This window comes from Ornithodoros turicata, unplaced genomic scaffold, assembly GCF_037126465.1.
Source record: "Ornithodoros turicata isolate Travis unplaced genomic scaffold, ASM3712646v1 Chromosome45, whole genome shotgun sequence".
NCBI lineage: Eukaryota > Metazoa > Arthropoda > Arachnida > Ixodida > Argasidae > Ornithodoros > Ornithodoros turicata.
This window is the reverse complement of record NW_026999376.1, coordinates 830,890-853,158: the sequence shown is the minus strand read 5'-3', so window position 1 is coordinate 853,158 and position 22,269 is coordinate 830,890. Positions and strand designations below refer to the sequence as shown.

General features: G+C 43.6%; 1 protein-coding gene across 2 annotated transcripts in view; it reads left to right on the top strand.

The window, feature by feature from the left end:
- LOC135374175 (organic cation transporter protein-like) overlaps positions 1 to 22,269 on the top strand; it is a 107,140-nt gene that overhangs the window by 56,879 nt on the left and 27,992 nt on the right. For both annotated transcript variants that reach the window (XM_064607190.1, XM_064607189.1), the window contains exons 6-7: positions 15,388 to 15,535; positions 21,897 to 21,991. In XM_064607190.1, coding sequence (XP_064463260.1) covers positions 15,388 to 15,535; positions 21,897 to 21,991 — 243 coding nt within the window. The remainder of the gene's footprint in view (positions 1 to 15,387; positions 15,536 to 21,896; positions 21,992 to 22,269) is intronic.

The following is a 22,269-nucleotide window of genomic DNA, read 5'->3' as shown; positions in this document are numbered from 1 at the left end:
ACTAGCCCAGACATAGTAAAAGAAGAAGAAAAGGCGTCTTTGACAAGCAACCCGATTGGAGTGCGGAACAAATAAATAAATATTTTTGTCAACACAGTTGTGCGTTTGTATGACTGGATAGTAAAAATGAGCCGTCCAAGATAGGGCAAAACGGGAAATAAGGCAAGATAACTGATTGCGGCGGGATAAGTCAAAGCGTTCGCGACACAGTGTCATCGACTTTTACAATCGCATTCGGGATTCAGTGCCTGGGAGATAATAGGAAGCCTTCGCGAAAAGCGAATCCATTATCAGATGCCACAATGCAAACGAAAGATTTTACGAGCATGACACAGGCCAAGTCTACATTTCTAATCACATAGTCTTCGTAACACACAGCACACAAATGTATATGAAATAATTTCCAAGTGGCAATCAGATTTTGGGAGAAGCGGATCACAGAACCACCATCAGAAGTGCTTAACCAATATACAATGAAGATGAGCGTTATGCATAAACACAATGGAAGATATGTTATATTAGTTATAATAACCAGATCAGCGCAGGTCACACATAAACGTAGATCAAATTCACAAAATATACTCGAGATTTCCCGTAACCATACAGAAAAAACTATCACATTATTTTAGTGTCATAGCATCCGGGCACTACAAATGGAAAGACCATACTTTAATTCTATAAGTCTTTAGCTCATAACGTTCTAAAACGCAAATTCCACACTGAAGATCATTTTCTTCTTTAAATTTTCAAAGTCAAAACTGCAAGCTATTTCTTGCATTTTTCTAAAGATATAGATTAAAAAGTTGTGCATATACTCACACATACTATACAAGATATTTGATTGTGGATTAATTGATAAAATTTATCGGTTCACATTCAGGAGAAGTGGTGACTACCACAAGTCAGTAAGAGTTTATTTACAATTTGAACAGGTATTGCGATTTATGATCAGTGTTGTAGAATGTGTAATTTCACAATACGCAAGCTTTAGGTCGCTCACTTTGACGAGCACTCTTTCACGATGTCAGAGAAGTTATTCGAATCGATTGATATTTTCTGTATACACTATAACATAATGCGAATTCTTTATGTCGTGGATATTAAAAGTTACGAATATTTTCCGAACGAAATTTACTTAAAACTCGAAGAAAGGGTCACCCTCGTCGACGAAGACGTTTCGGCAACACGCCGGGCCGCGTTTCCCCAATGCCGTACCCGAAACCGAACGCGATTCTGCGCCCGACGCGTTAACGCGGTACCGCACGCGAGCGTGTTGCTTTTTCCGGAAACGGGTTCGTCGACGCGGGTGACCAGGTTCGAGTTTTAAGTAAATTTCGTTCGGAAAATATTCGTAACTTTTAATATCCACGACATAAAGAATTCGCATTATGTTATAGTGTATACAGAAAATATCAATCCATTCGAATAACTTCTCTGACATCGTGAAAGAGTGCTCGTCAAAGTGAGCGACCTAAAGCTTGCGTATTGTGAAATTACACATTCTACAACACTGATCATAAATCGCAATACCTGTTCAAATTGTAATTAAACTCTTACTGACTTGTGGTAGTCACCACTTCTCCTGAATGTGAACCGATAAATTTTATCAATTAATCCACAAACAAATATCTTGTATAGTATGTGTGAGTATATGCACAACTTTTTAATCTATATCTTTAGAAAAATGCAAGAAATAGCTTGCAGTTTTGACTTTGAAAATTTAAAGAAAATGATCTTCAGTGTGGAATTTGCGTTTTAGAACGTTATGAGCTAAAGACTTATAGAATTAAAGTATGGTCTTTCCATTTGTAGTGCCCGGATGCTATGACACTAAAATAATGTGATAGTTTTTTCTGTATGGTTACGGGAAATCTCGAGTATATTTTGTGAATTTGATCTACGTTTATGTGTGACCTGCGCTGATCTGGTTATTATAACTAATATAACATATCTTCCATTGTGTTTATGCATAACGCTCATCTTCATTGTATATTGGTTAAGCACTTCTGATGGTGGTTCTGTGATCCGCTTCTCCCAAAATCTGATTGCCACTTGGAAATTATTTCATATACATTTGTGTGCTGTGTGTTACGAAGACTATGTGATTAGAAATGTAGACTTGGCCTGTGTCATGCTCGTAAAATCTTTCGTTTGCATTGTGGCATCTGATAATGGATTCGCTTTTCGCGAAGGCTTCCTATTATCTCCCAGGCACTGAATCCCGAATGCGATTGTAAAAGTCGATGACACTGTGTCGCGAACGCTTTGACTTATCCCGCCGCAATCAGTTATCTTGCCTTATTTCCCGTTTTGCCCTATCTTGGACGGCTCATTTTTACTATCCAGTCATACAAACGCACAACTGTGTTGACAAAAATATTTATTTATTTGTTCCGCACTCCAATCGGGTTGCTTGTCAAAGACGCCTTTTCTTCTTCTTTTACTATGTCTGGGCTAGTGCAACTGATTGAGAAATATACATGCACTGTGGAATTTAATTCATGAAATATGATAAGTTTTCACATGAGATTAGTGATCCTTTTTGTAATCATAGACTGATGTATCATGTCTCTAAATTTGAATGACCGATCCTTCTCCGGCAATTCTATCCTTCGGATGTTGAACTTGTACAGACTGTAGTCGAGTAAAACCTATTTGGTGGTCAGGTCTCATTCCATATGAGAATTCTTACACAAATTGTGGAATATTCGTTTCCTTAGCGATCTTCAATCTAATCATAAGCTGTTTTCGTTACGATGCGTAGAATTCATTATAATGATGACAAAGATTACATTTATTGTTTCAGTTATACACTTGTTTATTTCGATAAATTACAATTCTATTTCAAACTCTGAAGTTTTCGTTTGTTGTCTTCATTGATGAATTCCGAAGCCATTAAATAGTTTATTCTGATTATTGGGCGCTTGAATCCAGCGTTGATTAACGCGGACGCTATGTTGTCGCCGTGTTTGTATTGCTTCAACAACTTGCACTTTGTCGCGATGAACTTGCACAGTCTCTTATTGATGTTTCCTTTCTTTGTATGAAGATTCTTGAATGGCGTACAAGAGAGTATTAGATGAAAATCGTCCGGTGGTCCACCGCAATTGATATGTTTGTTGAGTTTCAACAGGTGATAATACATCAGACCTTGCACGACAATATTGAACTTCTGTTGATTCGACATCACTGACTGGTAGAAGAAAATAATTGCGTTGCCGTGGTAGTGGAACATATCACGTGATAAGATTTTATGTACTTTCCATCTCAGATATGTGTAATTTCAACAAATCCGTAATGAATCGTGCGATATAGACGGCTTGTATGTGATAATTTGATCCGACTGCTTTCTTGATGAACGCAATGCCCATTGCAATGATTACAATTACATCTGGTCTAGTGTATTTCAATTCTTCGTTGGCAAACCTCAAAAACTCCGCCATCAATCCCAGTGGCCCTTCCGACGTTGATGTGCAGATATTTTTATAAGTATTGTAGATTCGGCATATAAATTCTTGCACATTCAGTTCTGTAGTTTGTACCATTTCTCCGAATACGACCATGTCTAGGACGTATTGAAATGCAGCAATAATGAAACCGTTTCGCGGCTCCTCCTTTTCGAAGCAGTTTTTTATCACATCTTCCCATGACTTATGGTATCGAGTACAAAATCTGTCCATCTTTTCAATGTAGAGCAATTGTCTCTTCTGTTTTCAAGTGCACATCTACACTTAATTAAAAGCATATCTATGTTTATTTTATTGATTAAAATTTTATTATCTGGTTTAGAATGCTATAATCTCCACCTGTCGTGAGAATTATTGTTTTGATTTTGTTTCAAGTATTCACTCGACTGATATTCTATGAGTTGTGAACTTACTGCTCGAAATAATTATTGTCTTGTATTTGTTTTAATTGTTCACTCGATTGACACAAGTAAGTACCTCTAAGATGGGAATGCCTCATAACTCTGAGTTGCATTTCACATTTGATATTTCTGTGTGGTTCATTAGAAATTTCTGTTGCAAGATATTACAAAAATTGATGTAATTAAATTTGTTTCTCTTTTTTGATTGAGTATCGTTGCTACCAATTAATAATTTGAACTTTCTCTACATGTTCAATAACAATATCGCATCTCTACAAACTTATTCGACTTGTCAACCACTTTGACGAAAGATTTCCGTTTCATGGAAAGGATGCGAAAAGATAGTGACCCCCGCGAGTGATATCGACATCTATTTGCGCTGCACAATAAAATATATCGCCTTTGAACTCTCTTATCTGATCTCTAGAGCGCCCCGTTCGCTGAACGAAGTAATATAGCCCCTAACCCTTTGAGTGATAAAGCATGCGCAGTGCTATGGTCACATAGATAGGGACATAAAGTCTACGGGCTTTGAGGAAAAGAGTGAAAACCGTGCATAATTCCTATGTCTTGGATACCTCCATCAAGGTTCGTAGTGTTTGTTAGAATGAAAATTGTATATTGATCGATTTTATGATGGTTCAATGATAGATTATTTTCCTTTGTTGATGTTTACGTGTCGCCGCGTGTTCCTCTATTCTTCAGCGTTAAGTCTGTGCTATGTCGCCTTTTGATAGATTGATTAGCTATTATTTCTCTATGTGTTGGATGGTGCGCAGGTTTGGCTCTCTATTAATTGTAGCTGTTGATTGTGTTGTTTCTCGTTATTTCCTTACGTCTATGCTGTTCACTTAATAAGAAATTAAAAGTTGAGTAATGTTGAAATATGAAACTGAGATTCCCTATTGCGCTCGAAATGTTATGACAGATATTCACGCTATTGCAATGATGGTTCTCACGTCTCAGACTTTTTATAATACAATTTGTAATTTGATTGTCTTCATATTGATTAAGAATATCTCCTTTGTAGTGGTATAGATTTTATTTCCTCTTGTGTTCTTGTCGTTCGTGTTCTGTTTGTTGGCTAGGAGCGTGCTATGTGGTGAAGTTGATTTTTAACATGTCTATTTTCCGATGAGTTTGATTTTTTCTTCTAATTTTCTGAATGATAGATTACTCTGTTGTTTTGATTAGGAATATCTTCTTTGTAGTGGTACAGATTTTATTTCCTCTTGTGTTCGTGTCGTTCTTTGTTCTGTTTGTTGGCTAGGAGCGTGCTATGTGGTGAAGTTCATTTTTAACATGTCTATTTTCTAATGAGTTTGATTTTTTCTTCTGATTTTCTGAATGATAGATTACTCTGTTGTTTGATTAGGAATATCTTCTTGGTAGTGGTATATATTTTATTTCCTCTTGTGTTCGTGTCGTTCTTGTCGTTCGTGTTCCGTGGTCTTCCATACATCTATTGGTAGCTGTCTTCAATAAATCAGGGTAGATATCGTCAGATCTGGTTGTTGGCTAGGAGTGTGCTATGTGGTGAAGTTCATTTTTAACATGTCTATTTTCTGATGAGTTTGATTTTTTCTTCTTCTGATTTTCTGAATGATAGATTACTCTGTTGTTTTCATTAATCAATGTAGTGGTATAAATTTTATTTCCTCTTGTGTTCGTGTCCCATAGTCTTCCAGGGTCTGTGCTGTTTACATTTAATTACATACAACTATTAGAACTTCCCGCTATTGCACTGATGGTTCTCACGTATAGGAATATTAGACTTTTTATAATACAATATGTAATTTTGTTTATAATCATATTGATTAAGAATATCTTCTTTGATTAAATGTGGTGATCGTTTTCTCGTTTTGATATGGTATAGCTATTATTTCCCTATATGCCTATGATTGATTCTATATTAATGCTATGTGTTGATTCGAATTATTGCCTTATGTCTGCGCTATTCACTTCATAAGAAATTAAATTTGTGTCATGTTGGAATATTAAACTTAGCATATTGTGGTCGAAATTACTTACATCTATCAGGTTCTCACGTCTCAGGCTTTTTATAATGCAACTCGTAATTTTGTTTGTAATCATATTGATGAAGAATATCTTCTTTGATTAAATGTTTTATCACTTCTGATTCATTGAAAACTTGTGATTACTGTTAATAAAAAATATTGTGTTTGATTTGTGATACCTATTCAATGCTATTGTATCATACCTGTAATAAGTATTGTGTTCCTTCTACTTCAGATTTTTGGCTAATTTTTTGCCCATTCACGCAGAGTCATAACATAATTTCTGACACTAATGACTTTAATAAATATATTTTCACTTGTACTTTTGTGTATGGCTATCCTTTGCATGTAAACAGCCTACTGCACACCTGTTGTAGCTGGAAAAATTACGATTCAAGTCGACTCAGGCTGAAAAATGACGAAAGTCGGCGGCCCAGGCTGAAGGGTAAACGTGCACGCAGGCCTCCGGCCACGCGCTGCCCTCAACAGCAGCCCTCCACTCGAGCGCCGCCCACCTGTCGCGGGAATGAAGCCGGCCCAAGTAGGAAAATGGTGAAAGAAGTCAGCCCAGGCTGAAGGGTAATCGCGCACGCAGCCCTCCGGTCACGCAGCAGCCCTCCACCCGAGCGCCGCCCTGTTACATGTGGTGAAGGTTTTTCGGCTGGGTTTTTCTCCTTCACCTGATTTGCATCACAATTGGCACAATTCCCAGCACTATTGGCTTTAATAAATATATCTCAACTTGAATGGCATTAATAAATATATTTTCACTTGTCCTTTTTTGTGTATGACCCTTCTTTGCATGTCTCTGCATGTAAACCGCTCACCTGCTGTATCGGAAAAATATGTGAAGTCGGCCAAAGAAGTCTGCCCAGGCTGAAAAATGTGAGAGGGTAAGCGCGCACGCAGCCCTCCCCCGCCGATAATCACGTGGACAACCCTCCGCACACGCGCCGCGCAGGGAAAAATACGCGCAGGGCTTAGGGCAGGGGTGCCGTAGTTTGGACACCCTGTAGTTTAACAGGGTCGTATACTACTTGCTGCATGTTGTGCAATTACGTTATGGTGAATATGCGTAAATAAATAACTAAAAAATAGAGTGAGTATCAACTACAACTACCAGCATATCTCTATGAATATTCACCCTTTGACTGTTTACAAACAGAAAGCACAACCGGAAGTTGGTTAGGGTTCCCAGCGTCAGCGGCTGCATGTGGCGCCATGCCCTGTCACTCATTTGAGTTAAACCCTTTCACTAATTGTAACTAGAAATGAGTGACACGGCGTGGTGCCACGTGTAGCCACGTGGCGCCACGCCCTGTCACTCATTTGAGTTAAACCCTTTCACTATATGTAAATAGAAATGAGTGACACGGCGTGGTGCCACGTGTAGCCGCTGACGCTGGGAACCCTAGACAACTTCCGGTTGTGCCTTCTGTTTGTAAACAGTCAAAGGGTGAATATTCATAGAGGTATACTGGTAGTTGTAGTTGATACTCACTCTATTTTTTACTTATTTATTTACGCATGTTCAGTCACTCATTTGAGTTAAACCCTTTCACTATTTGTAAATAGAAATGAGTGACACGGCGTGGCGCCACGTGTAGCCGCTGACGCTGGGAACCCTAGGCAACTTCCGGTTGTGCCTTCTCCCTTCTGTTTGTAAACAATCAAAGGGTGAATATATGAATGCTTGCAGGATTGGTAGACGCACGGTGATCTGCATAGCCCTCACTATCCTCCTGGTGGCTGGATTTGCTGCATTGTTTGCCAAAAGCTTTCTCATGTTCGTCATCATTCGATATTTCATATCTTTTGGAGGAAGCGGCGTGGGATCTACCTCATTCGTTCTCAGTAAGTATTTTCACCCAAAATTGCGTAGGAAATATTTTGGTCAATTCTTTTTTTTTATAAACATGGTGTGTTATGGATGCATGTAGTACTGGATCAGTACAATTATAAATATGCGTTCTAGATACAAAACTTCATCAATAACGCATTAAAAATCAATAACGCATTAAAGGTGAACCATTGCCGAGAATGAAACAGCTCCTGACTCATGTGATTTCTGCTGTCATTTCCAAGTCAATCTGTTATGCGTGTCGCACGTGTCCCACCCTCTTACAAGTTGCCTTTATATATTTTATTAACCTCGAGCTCTGCACAAACTAAACTTCTTATTTCAGTTATTTATCTTTTTCTTATTAGAATACATGCGCCGAATCATACTGTGCATTTCCGGCAATCAGTGGCGCCCCTCATCCGTGCCCAGAAAATCATTTTACTAATACCAATTAATACTAATTGGTGGTTTTACGTCGTAGACAACTGTGAAATTGTTTTAGTCAAACATAAGCATAACTTCGTCTCGCGCTGCCAAGGTCGCTTTATCAAGGTCACCTGATCCTCCTGCCATCACTTCATCTGATTGCTGGTTCGACTGGCCATGCAAGGGATCTCGAAATAATGTACACAGCACCTGGCTTCGGAAAAATGTTCCTGGGGTACGCCATATTGAGGGGTCCGGGGTATTTGCTCACCGGACAGATACTCACCGCACAATTGCTCGAATGTATTTCTGTTTCAGCTGCTGATACAATCAGGAAAGGGTGTTTTGTGGGATTCCGTCGATATCGGTCGCAGATACGCTACATATTACGCTACGATAATAATTCGGGACTTCCAGGGAAAAAGGTGAACGAGCAATATCTCTGTCATCAGGTTACATAATATCTATTGCACGTACCCTTGCAATATTTTCGAATATTGTCAAAGGAACCCCGGTTGTTCCCGGAATCAGGCACGTCCTCCCGGTTTGCTTCAGGCGATATTCAGTGGGATTCAGGAAAGCGGCGTTCGGAATCCGGATGGACCTACACCGGAATGTCCTGATTGCGCATGAATAGTGCCGGAATCCGCCGGAATCAGACGGATAGTGCCCGGATACCGGTCTGACTTAGATTATTCGAGAAGTTTCGTACGAGAAACCACTGAGGAACCTGATGTCACCCAGGATTTCCCAGAAAAAGTATGTTATAGCAAAGAAATGCAATGGGTGGCACACACCGACACCATTTTGGATTACAGTCGACCCCCATTAAAGGAGCATGGAAATGATCGGAATAAAATATGACGGGAGAAGTAGAAATTATGATTCTGAGCCCTGTGATACATATTCGCACAAAAAGTTTGAGCGTAGCGCGCAATCCTGGAGCGCGAGGGAGCTTTGAATCTCGCGGCAGAAATGCCCCCTCACTCGGCTGTCAGCCGCTGACGTCATGTGACCGCGCCGTCTTTTTCTTTATTTTTTGCGATTTCTCCGGCGCGCGCTGGCAAGCCGACCGGGAAGGAAGCGTTGTAGCTCATCGGACGCCGTGCGAAGGACAGGTGATGAATTGAACACTCTTTAGGCGACACGTCTGCTCTTCTCGACGAAACGTTTTATGGAATTGGAGGCTAAGTTCCTCGAGCTTCGATTTCGCCACACGAATGTACCGGAGGCTGGTAAGTGATGCTGCTAAGTGTGAACGAACATTCGGATTGAAATATAGTGCTTCTTCTTGCTTACAAATGCATAGTCATGAAGACGCGGCGCAGTGACCAGTGTTTTCACTTGAAGATGTTGCCGACCATCATGACTTCTCCGTGTTGTGGTCAACACTATGGGCTATGAACCGCATGGACACTGGCATCTCTGAGGCGAAAGAGCTGACCGATGAACGCATAGCTGTGTAACATTGCGCTTACCATATGTTACTGATACCAAGAGCGTAACGTCTCCACAAACACTACAACATGAATACCAAAATAAAGTTAGTAAAGTTCATCTGCTAGCGATCTGTGGGAAACCCCAAAATACATGGTCAAATAATCATTTTCTTTTTTGAATGGTCATACGCAGAATACAACACTGGCACATGGAATAAATCTCCAACTGACAGGAATGTATTTAGTCGTATCACATATATATATGCTGCACACACAGGCACAATACTGTTCACTAATGAACGACACCTCAGCCCAATCGGAACAGAAATCACAACCGCGTATGATCCACCTCAACCCGGGCCGTCACTGCAACACAGAGGCCTGGCCACACCTTTTACACTGCCCGCAGTCTTGTTTTATGCAAAACTTACGAGACAAATCATGTAAGAACGCAAGTGAATGTCAAACGCAAATAAATAGCAACAGCGTCTCAGTCGGTAAGTTGCCGATTCCTGAGCTAGCAGACGATTCTGGCGGGGAGCGGACGCTTCCGGCAGCCAATGAAGTGCTCGGACGCCTGACGTCACCACACGCCAGACTCGGCTTGGGGGAGACTGTCGCCGCGGAGCGCATTCTTCCAAACTAATTTTCTCAGGAAATTCGCGCTTTTCGAAGGAAATATTTTCCGTAATAGTTTATGAAGGTAGTATGTTCGTATCAAGCGGTGAAAAAATATATGTTCCAAATGATTTCCATTGGTCATTTAAGCGTACTGTCATATACTGAGGAACAGTATATGAAACACCAAAAAAGAAAAGCCTAGGCACAATACAGGGCTGAGCTACTGCACTACAAGAGACATTGTGAAGAACATCTTGCAGTCTATTTGCGGAAGAAATACAATAAAATTCCCTGCTTAGTATTCCCAATGTTGGAAAAGCGAATTGCCATATTAACCAGGTTGATTTCCATGGGGAGGGCATGGTTCCGGAGCAAAAGCTGCCACTTCGGTGGACCTGTAGGATGTTTAGAATAAATAAATAAATAAAATGGTCATAAGGCGAGGATGTCAAATTAACGAGCGTCATCTTAACGAGGTTCGAAACCATATTTATGTCAATTGTGGCTCCACCTGGGGGACGTCGACGCAGACACTAATGCTTGAAACAGGAATTATAGCGAATTCGGGTGGTGATTTCGTGGCATCACGGCCTAGCGCTCGGAAATTGCTAAGTCGGCGCCGACACAGGGTCACGTGACCGTTGCCTCCCGATGCGCGCCAGGAACCTAGCGGTTTTAGCAGCTTGGATCACGCCAGGGCATCGCGTTCGTTCGTCTTTGGGTTTCGTCGTCTGCTAACCCACGTGAACCTCGACGTGTGAGCCAATGCGGGCCCTCGCCACCCTCGCAGTGCGGATGTGACGACAGCGGATATGGTTGGGCGACCCGCTGCTCGGTCATATTGAGACCGGCCGAAAAAAGTGCTAGTTGGTAAATCACAAGTGGTAACGCAATCGCTGAGCGTGTTAGGTGGGGAAGTACTGTAGCTGTGTATAGGCAGAATGTTACGTTGATGATCTTGAACTGCTTGCTTTTCTAGTGATGGAAGTGATTGGCCCAAGCCTGCGGTCACCTCTGGGTCTGGCATACGAGTTTGGCTGGGCTATAGGCTACCTTCTGCTCGCCATCGTAGCGTACTTTGCCAGGGACTGGTTCTACATCCACCTCGTAGCTGTAACTGGACCGACCGTTCTCGGTGTTGCCTATTGGTATGTCACGTATCTATTATCAATTCAATTCAATTTTATTTCCATCCAATAGAGATGGTGGGATGCGGGCTAAAAGCAACATTAGCTTGAGGGGACCCACGGCTCCCGGACAGTACAGCGGCGAATACAAGGCAGTTGCAAGAATAGAGTAATGGGAAATACAAGCTAACACTGATCTTCAAGAGAATAAGAGAACGCTGTTAACAACACACTTAATCACAAAAACGCGACACGCTGCTGCACAGCTGACAGGAAAAAGGACTACAGAAAATCGCGCCTTTTTTGCGGGTCTTTACGTTCAAGGCAAAAGTAACCGATTTTTTTTCTCTCTCTCTTCAACGCAAACACCAATCCAGACAATTCTCACGTGTAATAAAGCGGGCATGCAGAGCCACCTATGAGTAAAGTTTCAAGCGTATGGAGCAACACGTCTCTGAGACAGGCGGCGTCGAGCAAAAAATGTCGCATCTTGCCCCACCTTACCCTAATACGCAGTTAGCATAATTCGAAGCGTCTCCGTGGGTTTTTCCAGCGACTAGGAGGGAGACATCTCAGAGTTATCTCGGGATGCAGTGAGGTGATGTCATTGATGTGTAATAAGAAGATAAGGGGAACTAGGATGCTGCCTTCCGGTACACCTGCAGTGATTGAAAGCGTAGGTGATACGTCCGTAAAACTGGCCATGATCACAGAGATACGACTCAAAGAACAAGAGGCTTATTCCACGAATTCCGTAATGGTTAAGTTTGTCCAGAAGTACGAGGGATGTTCAAGTCAAACCGGGACTTTCTGTCTCCTGAGTGTACAAATGGCTCGTGCTACTTCGTTTTCGTCATTTTCACACGCGACAGGCCTCCGCGTTCACCACGCGATGGTCCAAAGTTTGTGCAAAACAGAAGACACGTACGTGCTGGGCAAGATGGCCGACAACGAGGTGAGCGCGCACATCGAACGGCGAATTGTCATGAAGTTTCTCGTGAATGAAGGCGTAAAGTCATCTGAAATTCACAGAAGACTTCAAGCTCAGTATGGCCACGATACACCTAACCGCAGCAAAGCGTTTAAGTGGTGCCAACGGTTTCGAGACGGCCGTACATCAGTGCAGGACGATCCCGGCCGGGGCGGCTCAGAGCCCAGTATCAGAGTTCCTGAGAAACATCCAACTTGTGGAGCGCCTGATCCTCAAGGACCGACGGATAACATGTCTCGAACTGACTCGAAAGACAAACCTTTCTGTGGGAACGTTGAACGCTATCATTCATGAACACCTCCAGTTTCGGAAAGCCGGGCCTCATCACCAAAGGTGTCCTCCTCCTACAGGACAATGCACGCCCGCATACCGCACATCTCACGACACGCACCTTACAGGAACTTGGCTGGGAGTTTCTGCCACATCCCCCTTACAGTCCAGACCTCGCCCCCCGCCATTTCCATCTCTTCGGTCTACTGAAGGCGTTCCTTGGGGGCCGCCACTTCAGCTGCGACGACGAGGTGAAGAATGCGGTCCGATCATGGCTGCTACGCGACGGTAAGGATTTCTACGCTGCTGGCATCCAAGCCATCGTGAAACGCTGGGACAAGTGCATTAGTGCAGCTGGAGATTACGTTGAAAAATAAAACTAATTTCTCGCCTGTAAGTTCATTTTACTTCTGCGAAAAATGAAAAGTCCCGGTTTGACTTGAACGCCCCCGTATGTGATGATTGAGAGAATCGAAGGCTTTTCTAAAATCTATATTTTAGATTTCAATTTTTTATTGCTTCGAAACAGTACAGTTCAAATACATGGAGAATTGGGCTGAGAGGGCAAGCCCTGTCGAACGGCCCTGCAGGGGAAGAAACAGGGGTATACAACAATGTTACATGAGGCTTGTGAGAATTGTTCAGGCAACAAAAGATGAAGAGTGCTCAGGTGGAGGTTAAACAGCAGACGAAAAGCGAAAATAGGAGTTATGGTGATAATAACGAGGTAGTCAAACCGTAAGCAATGAGTAACTCAGAGTACATGTCAATCAGCAAACGAGAGCTCATACCTATAATAACGAGCTATTTGTTGCCAAAAACAAAATATCCAGGTATCAAAATATCAAATGTACAAAATCTCAACTACAAAATGTCAAATGACAAACAAAGTTCATACTGACGTATAAAAACGAAAAGTTACATGTATAATATTGCCTATATAAATACCAAGAGTTGTGTCTTTGGATACGAGATTATTTAGGATAAAATATTTTTGTCGGAGGAGCGCGAGTTCGGTGGACTTATTTTGGCGGAAGCTATATTGTCTGGGCGAAAGAACGTTACATTCCTCTAGGTAATGAATAAGCCTCATGTGGATAACCTTCTCTACAACTTTAGAAAAGTGGGGCAAAATAGAAATAATCGGCCTGTAATTGGACAGGTTGTGATGATCACCCATTTTGAATACGGGAATGACCTTCGCGATTTTCAGTTTCGCTGGGAATCTGCGAAAAGAGAAGTTAATGATGTGAAGCAGTAAAGGAGCTAAGATTAGAGATACGTGTTTGGTGGATCTCATATCTAGACCATTCGCACCAAGATCTCTGCTACCCTCCAGCGACACTACAATTGATGACACCTCATCTGCATCCGTTGGTTCAAGAAAGAAGGAATGCAAAGGCGCTTCATCATATAAAATGCCGGGCTGGTATCAGGTGTAGATTCTATAGTCCTCGCAAAGTGATTATTGAAAGTCGGGCCAAATCAGCGCCTTCGCATTCTACTCTGCTGATAAACAAGGGAGTAACCAAGCGAGGAGAACGGACCCTTTCAAGCGAGGAATAGACCTCTCCCTGTTTGTAAACAAATGACGTCATAGTGTTCGACAGCGCCACCGGTTTGGTAGAGTTGAACTACGCTCGAAGCTATGGGGCGAACAAGGTCGTGCCCGAAAACCACGGTCTTAAGAGGATTACGATGATCCCTGAAAGGGGGGGGACGCGACCTTCGGTCCTACTTTTCTTTCAATAGGAGGCAGCGAACATGTTCCCATTCGTGGAACCCAGCCCTCCCCTTCCGATCTGTTTCCGTTTCAGTCTGTCTACCAACGTCATGATGACGTTTCTCGGGTAGAGGCTTATTAAGGTTACGCGACAGGTATTTCTGTATACAGGTTATAAATGTACTCCAGCTTGCTATGACGAAGCTCATTCGTTAATGGATTACGGAATTATTTATACCTCAACCAATTTGCTTCTGTACGGCAAGAGTTTCTCAAATAACCTATTACGAATTACCGAATTTTACGAATGTGTGATGGCAAAATCCACGGCTTGCGCGCGTACGCGTAAAAGCGCTTATAGGGAAGCACAGATCGTGTGCTTCGTTGAAGCTACGGGGTAGTGCATTGAAGACTACATCGGGGTCGTTACTAGTCAGCAGTGCCTGGCATTCCTGCTCCTGGCTGCCAGGACACATTATCGATTCTGTGCTTATGAGAAGCTCCAATGAATGCCGAACAACGCGATATATTATAAATCATAATGCTAATAATAATAATAATAAGTAATATTTATTTTCCACGTGACTATGTGGGTGGGGTAGCTGTGAAACAAAAGTGGCCCAAAACAGATATCATTGCTTTCCATCCCACGATAAATATGTGGGAACTAATCGTTAACGCTTGACAGGATTAGTCAATTTTAACTGTGAACTTTTTCTTGTATACGTATGCACCAGCTGCATGGCATAGTGCGTGCGAGATAAATACCACAGTAACAATCAGGCCTAATGTAATTAATATATGGAATCGTTCGGGACTGCTCTACCGATATAATCTGTCTTGCACTCATTATGCCCCCTTTATACCAATGATGCTTTTCGCATTTTTTTTTCTTAGTCTAGCAACTATCTGGATGACAGGGGTATACAAGAACGTATATTGTTGTATAGCCCCGACTACCGCTTTCACACGGCATGCGCTTTCCATTGCCTGCCAATCACAACCAATTGTCATGAAGCAAGCTAGTCATCCCTTCTGTGTTTTCTCTCTTTTTTTTTAAGGATATTGCCAGAATCGCCCCGTTGGTTACTAGCCAGTGGAAAATTAGACAAGGCGAAGAACGTGATTATGCAAGCCGTAAAACGGAATGCCCTTGACAACGTTGAAGCGGAGAAGAAGTTGGAGGAACTCCTGACCGAATTCAAAAAGGTTCGTTGGCTCTCAGTAATGCGCGCTGTTCCAGATGTAATCCAGATCGATTTTGGAGCCATTCACTACCATCTACATTTTGCCCGAAACTTTTTTATTTATTTATTTTAGCACATAGCGCTGTTGCACCACCTAGTGTGAAAGATAGGAGGTAAAACTTCACTCCTGCGACCAGATAGAGTGGAGAGAGGAGGATCCGCGTGCTGCGCCATAGGTAGGCGCCACCCATGTGGCGACAACGGAGAACGGACGGAGCATCGAGTGGCCGCCAAGCCACAGCGCGTCACAGCACGTCACAGCACGTCACAGCAAACGTCAAGGCACACGTGACCTTAACCATGGCGGCACCCGTGATCGTCCGGGCATATACCGTTTGTAAACAATGCGTTTTTTTACGCTAGTTTTGGATGTCTTTCGATCACCATAATTATTTTTATCCGATAGTCTTGCAGTAAAACGCACAGTTTTCCAGATAAGGCCTCGTTCTGGTGACCACTACCAAAGATGTGATGACGACCGCGCGTTAAAGGTACTGTAAAGCAGCACCGATCAAATGTCATTTAGTGTGGCTATTCGATAGTCCAAGCCACCAGGACAAAAACTGCGCAAGTTTCATTCCAATCGACGGTGCAATTGATTAGAAAATTACAATTAAAGATTACGGGCAACACTGTACTAGGTATTCAAAATGAATCCGTGCTCCTGCCACATACGGCGGCAACCACATTGAATGCGTATAACACTGAGCCCGACAAAACAATCCACCACAACCCACCATAAAATCCGCCCTAGCAATCCACACAAAGATCAACATCTGATGATATACGGATAAGGGAACCGAAATGAAATGCTGAGCCGTTGAAAAAACATGTGTCAGACGTTCAAGAAGCCAGACAGCGTAGGGACTTGTTTGTTCGCGAACAAGCACCGCATAGTTTACGCTGACAAGATACGTTCATCTCCTGGTGTTATGGAGACGAAAATATGTCGGCAAGCGGCAAAACGACATGTAGTCAAACGACAAAAGTCACATGACCTCAAAATAACGTTTTCTATGACGTGCAACCAGGACAAGATGGCAGTTTTGCCAAAAGGACCCGCTTGAGGGTAGTTACGTCCTCTCTTTGCCTGCTACGCATGCCCACCCGTCATCTCCTCATCTGAGCCGGAAAAGTGGTGTTGTGTCTCGTTGAGTGCCGAAAACAAAGCGCGCTCTGCACCTCACACCTGGATATGTATTGTAAATATACAACCGTTATACACGTTTCCAACTAGAGTTATACTTATTAAGCACGGTGGAAGCTGGCGTATAGATAAAAAAAAGTGCTCGGTTTTCCCATACATTTCTACGCGAAAGCGCAAAATCGATGGGGACACCAGCCCTGCGCCATGTGTCGTCGGAAGGCGCTTTTCTCCCTCTCCGAGATTAGGTGCATCTGGTCGCATGCATCCGCTCGCTTACATGGGAGGGTTTCATCTTCTGCCTTTCACACTGCGTGATTTGAAATTTACAAACAGGCACAGTGTACAGCTCCCCACAATTCTGATGTGCTCACCCCACAGGAAGATGTACCATAAGGTTATTTCTTTTGATGCTTCTCTAGCACTCTGCGTTCTTGGATTATTGCGCTCTAGGTGCTCTACAGTGACTGTTGCTCGCAGCTGTATCGCAACCAGATATGTTGAGCATTGATAATGATAGTACGCGATTCCGCCAGTGGATGGTAAATGACAATGTGTCATCTTTTTCGATGATAAATTGTCTTTTTTTCTAATTCGCGCCGCGAAGCAACTGTGGGTATGAGCGGCGTACAGACGTGGACAGATGGAGGGAGGACAGCAGGAAGGACTAGGGGACAGGGAGGGTCAGTATGCGTCCTTGGCCGACTTCAGGGGGAACTTGCCGACATTCGTCTGGAAAGTCTTCGGAAAACCCAGTGAAAACCCCAGACAGCACAATCGGTGATAGGATTCGAACCTGTGTCACCTCCCATGCAGTCTCTGCGTGGAAAGCTATCATCCTAACCACTATGCTACGGGAGCTGGTAAATTGTCGTTTGAGAGAAATCTGCATGGACCGCTTACCATGGGCGATGATCGTTGTTTATTTCATCACCACAGGCGTTACGTTTCTTTCTTTCTTTTTTTTTTTTTTTTGCTATAGTCGTGACGACGCTCACTTCTGTGTTGCCAACAACAGCGAACCAATCCTGCCATAACCCCCCACCCCCGCGCGCAAATGAGTAAGAACCTCGTTCAATCTCACAGGTCGCCTGGCCATTGCAAACACTGACGCGGCTTCAGTCCCGTAAAATCTGCATATCTGCATATACCATTTTAATGTTCACAGCAGCGATCCAGCAATGTAGCAGCATCCACAGCATGCTCGATGATCAGTGATCCACTTACAATCAGCATCCACAGCATGCTGTGGATGCTGCTATAACGGTTGCCTTAGGAAATTTCGGAGTTCTGTTGAAGAAATTAACTTTCCATCAACTGAAAGGAAATAAAAATTTTACCAATATGTGGCAAAAGTTATTGTCAGCAAAAAATTCCTTGACCGCATGTCTCTCCGGGGCCTACGTTTTTTACTATGAACTTCTATCGTGGTTGGTGAACCAGACTGTATACGTTGCGTCTCATCCCACTACTTCGGTTGTAAATGATTGTGTCTCGTTGGCACCTCTTCTCGTCTTCAATTGTCTTCTCGTTTATCGTTATCACAATTGGGGAATCAGTGTTTCTGGTTTCCTCTGTGGCACTTACTTCAACTTGCTTCTCATTCCTTGTGCTGACTGTATTACAGCTAATCTTGGATCACACTAAATCAATTGGCCACTCAGCGTTCAGCATTGATACCCATTAAAACCATTTCCTTGAATTGGTCCCTTACTCCGTGGACGCGGTCTTCGCCACAAAACACAAGCGGATATTTCGATCAGATAATGTCGTCTAGTTGCAGCAGGGAAGCGCACTATATTCCGTGCACTGTGTTCTGCACAACACGGAGATATTACAGGATATATCTGAGCGCTTGTTGGTATTCCAAACCAGCTTTAAAGGTACTACTGCAAAGAGAAAGTCCATAGACTTCTGTACTTCTGCAAAGCTTAGAAAATGTTGGTAATTTTGGCTTGGCAAATTCAGATGAATAATTTTGGTTTGTTGCCACTTTGCTACCACTGTTCAAAATAAGCCTTCTTGTTTTAGTTCTTTGCTGGGTGCTCTTGAACGTTGACATAAGCCTGCAAAAATATAACGTGCATTCAAAATCTGCCTGTATTTTACTTCGAAATCAACATCCGATCGAGGCACAATTTCGAAATCCCCGTGATATCAAGATTAGTTATCCTGATCAACAACAACAACAACAACAGCTTCATTTTGAAGATAAGGAATGGGGAGTTTCATCGTCAGGGGCGATACTCTACCTCATTGCTGGTGGTGACGTTGGGAATGAAATGATGAGCCCCTGCACAATAAGGTTAGAAATCCAATTGTGTTCAAAAAGGTCGAAACAGCCTTGAGCGCAGAGCGTTGGTGCGCTGGATTCGGCCAGGGACCAAACAGTTTTGAGAGAGGGGGGCGAGGGTACAGCTGTCTAAGACACCCGGAAAGTGCTGTTCGGGAAAGTTGGTACCGTGGGCAATGAAAAAGAATATGCTCCAGATCTTCTACAGCGCCGCAGTGACAGCATCTGGAAGAGCCAACTTGTCTCAAGCGATAACGTCACTGAGCCGTAAAAGCCGCATCGAGTCGCATTCGATGAATAAATGCAGCATCTTGACGAGAGGTGTTTCGTGGTATGCCGAAAGCGAGTGTTGGGCCATCTCTGCTCAGCGTAGATGGAACAGAATGTCGGATGCCCATATTGGCGAGAAAGCCAAAGGTCACGAGGCGTCGAAGGATGGAACGACGCTCTCCTTTCAGAAGTACAGTACTGGTCCGCTTGCGATACGAGAGAGCTGCTTCTGCGGTGCTGTCGGTCTGCGCATTGCCCACGATACAACAATGGGCCGGAATCCACTGGAGAACTTTCAATCGCTCTTAAAGTACTGCTTGCTGCAGAGTAAACATAACGCAGCTTCACCCCGCGGTGCAGACATACTTACGTTCCAGCGGCACTTGGAAAACATAACGTGCAATACGAAGGGAGTTGTGTCAGGACAGGAGCCGCCGATATTTCGACCAGAGACTGTTCTTCTTGTGGAAGAAGAACAGTCTCTGGTCGAAATATCGGCGGCTCCTGGCCTGGGGCAACTCCCTTCCTACATCTCTACCGGTTCGCTGGATTTCTACCCATCTATATAACGTGCAATAGGATTTCGACTATCACATTGGTCTTACAGTGGTGTCCGTCGTTGACCATGCGTTGTGAGTGCCGACATTACGAGGGTTGCCTTCACTTGAGCTTATCAACGCGGCGTCGGTGACAGTTATGCAGGCTGCATGCCAGCTGACATCGCCCGAAAGAAATGTCGTTGCATCATTGTGCCTGCAATCTTGTGCAGCGCCGCATAGATCATTTGGCGCTCTGTAACTGAATTAAAAGGAATAAAGGAATGGGTATATATTTGTGTTACTGTTGAGAATGAATTGCAGCATTTGGAAAGACCAGCTCCTGTGGCGTAGTTGTTAGGATGATCGCTTTCCACGCCGAGACTGGGAGGTGACGTGGGTTCGAATCCCTGCCCCCCCCCCCCCTGTCTCCCACTCCTTCCTGCTCTCTTCTCTCCATCTGTCCAAGTCTGTACGCCGCTTAGTTGCTTCGTGGTGCTTCGCACAGTTGCTTCGTGGTGCTAACACGGAATGAAAGAAAAATCATGAGGAAAGTTTACATGTCGCTATTACGGCAAAAGTATGCCAGTTCGTACTCACACAGCTTTGGCGCAGAAGGTTCTGCTGAGACTCGGAGAACTCTAGGAAGCGCAACGTAAAATATGGCACGATAAAAAAGTCGCGTTATAAACTTTTGTTACGATACCCAGTTGGTCAGTTTGGATCAGAGTGACGAACCGAACCGCAACCGAAATTAACCGTTATTTTTAGCTGGAACTGAACCGGAACTGAAATGTAACTACTAGCGCCATCTTGGAGCTGAACCGCAACCGAACCGATCTAACAACTAACTTCGGTTGCCGGTTCGCGATACCGGTTCGGTTCGGGTAGGTGTGTGCCGCCAAGTTGCTCGGGCGACGGATGAAATGGGGTCCTGTTGGTCGAAAAACAGAAATATATGCATAAAAAACGTAACTGAGAGATATTGTATCATTTTTAGTGGCTACCTATAATGTTGTAGCACATGAAAACCTCAAACCGGTTCCGAACCGGTTTACAGCCACTGAACCGGTTAACCGAACCGATATATGTGAACTCTGGAGCTGGACCCGAACCCGAAACAAACCGAAAAACGTTTCGGTTCGACAATCTGGTTTGGACATCATTAGAAGTGAACGCAGATAAGATTGGCAATACGGCATGCGCAGCGGTATCCGCTCATGCAAGATCTACTACCGGATCCGCAACTAGGCTAATTGAGTATCTAATAAGGCTAATTGTGTATCCACATTTTATCCGCGCATATTTCATCTCGTTATGTTGCTGTCCGCGAACGAGGACTTCACGCACATACCCGCGCGGATCCGCGGATACAAACCGCAACACGCGCACACCTCTAGCTGTCGTTCCTAATCTTCATTACCATCTGACTTGCTGGTTTGAACTGAATAAATATGCGTCCACTTGCGTCTTCACCAAGGTAAGAAGTTCGGCTAGTTGGTACAGTTGATGCATACTGAAAAACGCGCTGAAAAGACACGGACAAAGACGAGGTGAACAGGACGATCTCAGGATGAATTTGCATTCTTAGACAAGTTTATTTGTGTAAGCTGTGTTTATTGGTTGTAATCCAGCTTGTAGCCTGTTTCCGAAGCCTGTAGCGAAGATGGTTTCCCCCAGAGAGGCACCAACGGGCAACGTCATCACTTTCCGGCGATACCGGACTGCATGCAGCTCGCGTAATCGCCGCAAAAGCTGCGTTCATAACCACAGTTGACGGTATTATCCGCAATAAACAGCGTCTAACAGCGGCTAACAACCGACATTCCTGGAACAGAAGTGAGGTACTCAAAACACTCTTTCACTTCATGTCTTCAGTGCTAGGAAGGCGCTATCACCGCTCCACAGGGCGGATTTGAATTCAAGTTAACCCCGCGGCAAACTGTACATGATGTCGCTGTGCACTACTTGTTATCGCGCATGTGAGAAAATGATATAGCGTGAACACATGGTGTGACATTCACATTTTATGGCAGTAGCAATGAACTTTTTTCCGGACGTGTTTCATACGATATTCCAGGGACCGCAAGATGTGTGTGAAGGAAAAGCTACGTTTATCGACCTCGTCAGGAAGCCTGTCTTGAGGAAGAGGACGCTTATCCTCTGCGGTTGCTGGTAAGCCAGTGCAATCTGGACACAGTGTTTTATGTCATTGGTGTCATTGGTCCCATCAGGTTTAGCATGCAAGTGACACTACATTAGACCATAATGACATCACGTTGCTGATATCTGATTTGACAGCCTCGTTTATCGTATCGTTTTCGTAGAGTGCTCACGATGTACTAAATCTCTCTGATATCGCGCACTGTAGCTTATGAGTCTGTGACACAAGAGACGCATTGCAAAGCGGGTTGTGAGGCGTACTCCTTGCTTGGCCCCAGAGAACTGTCAAC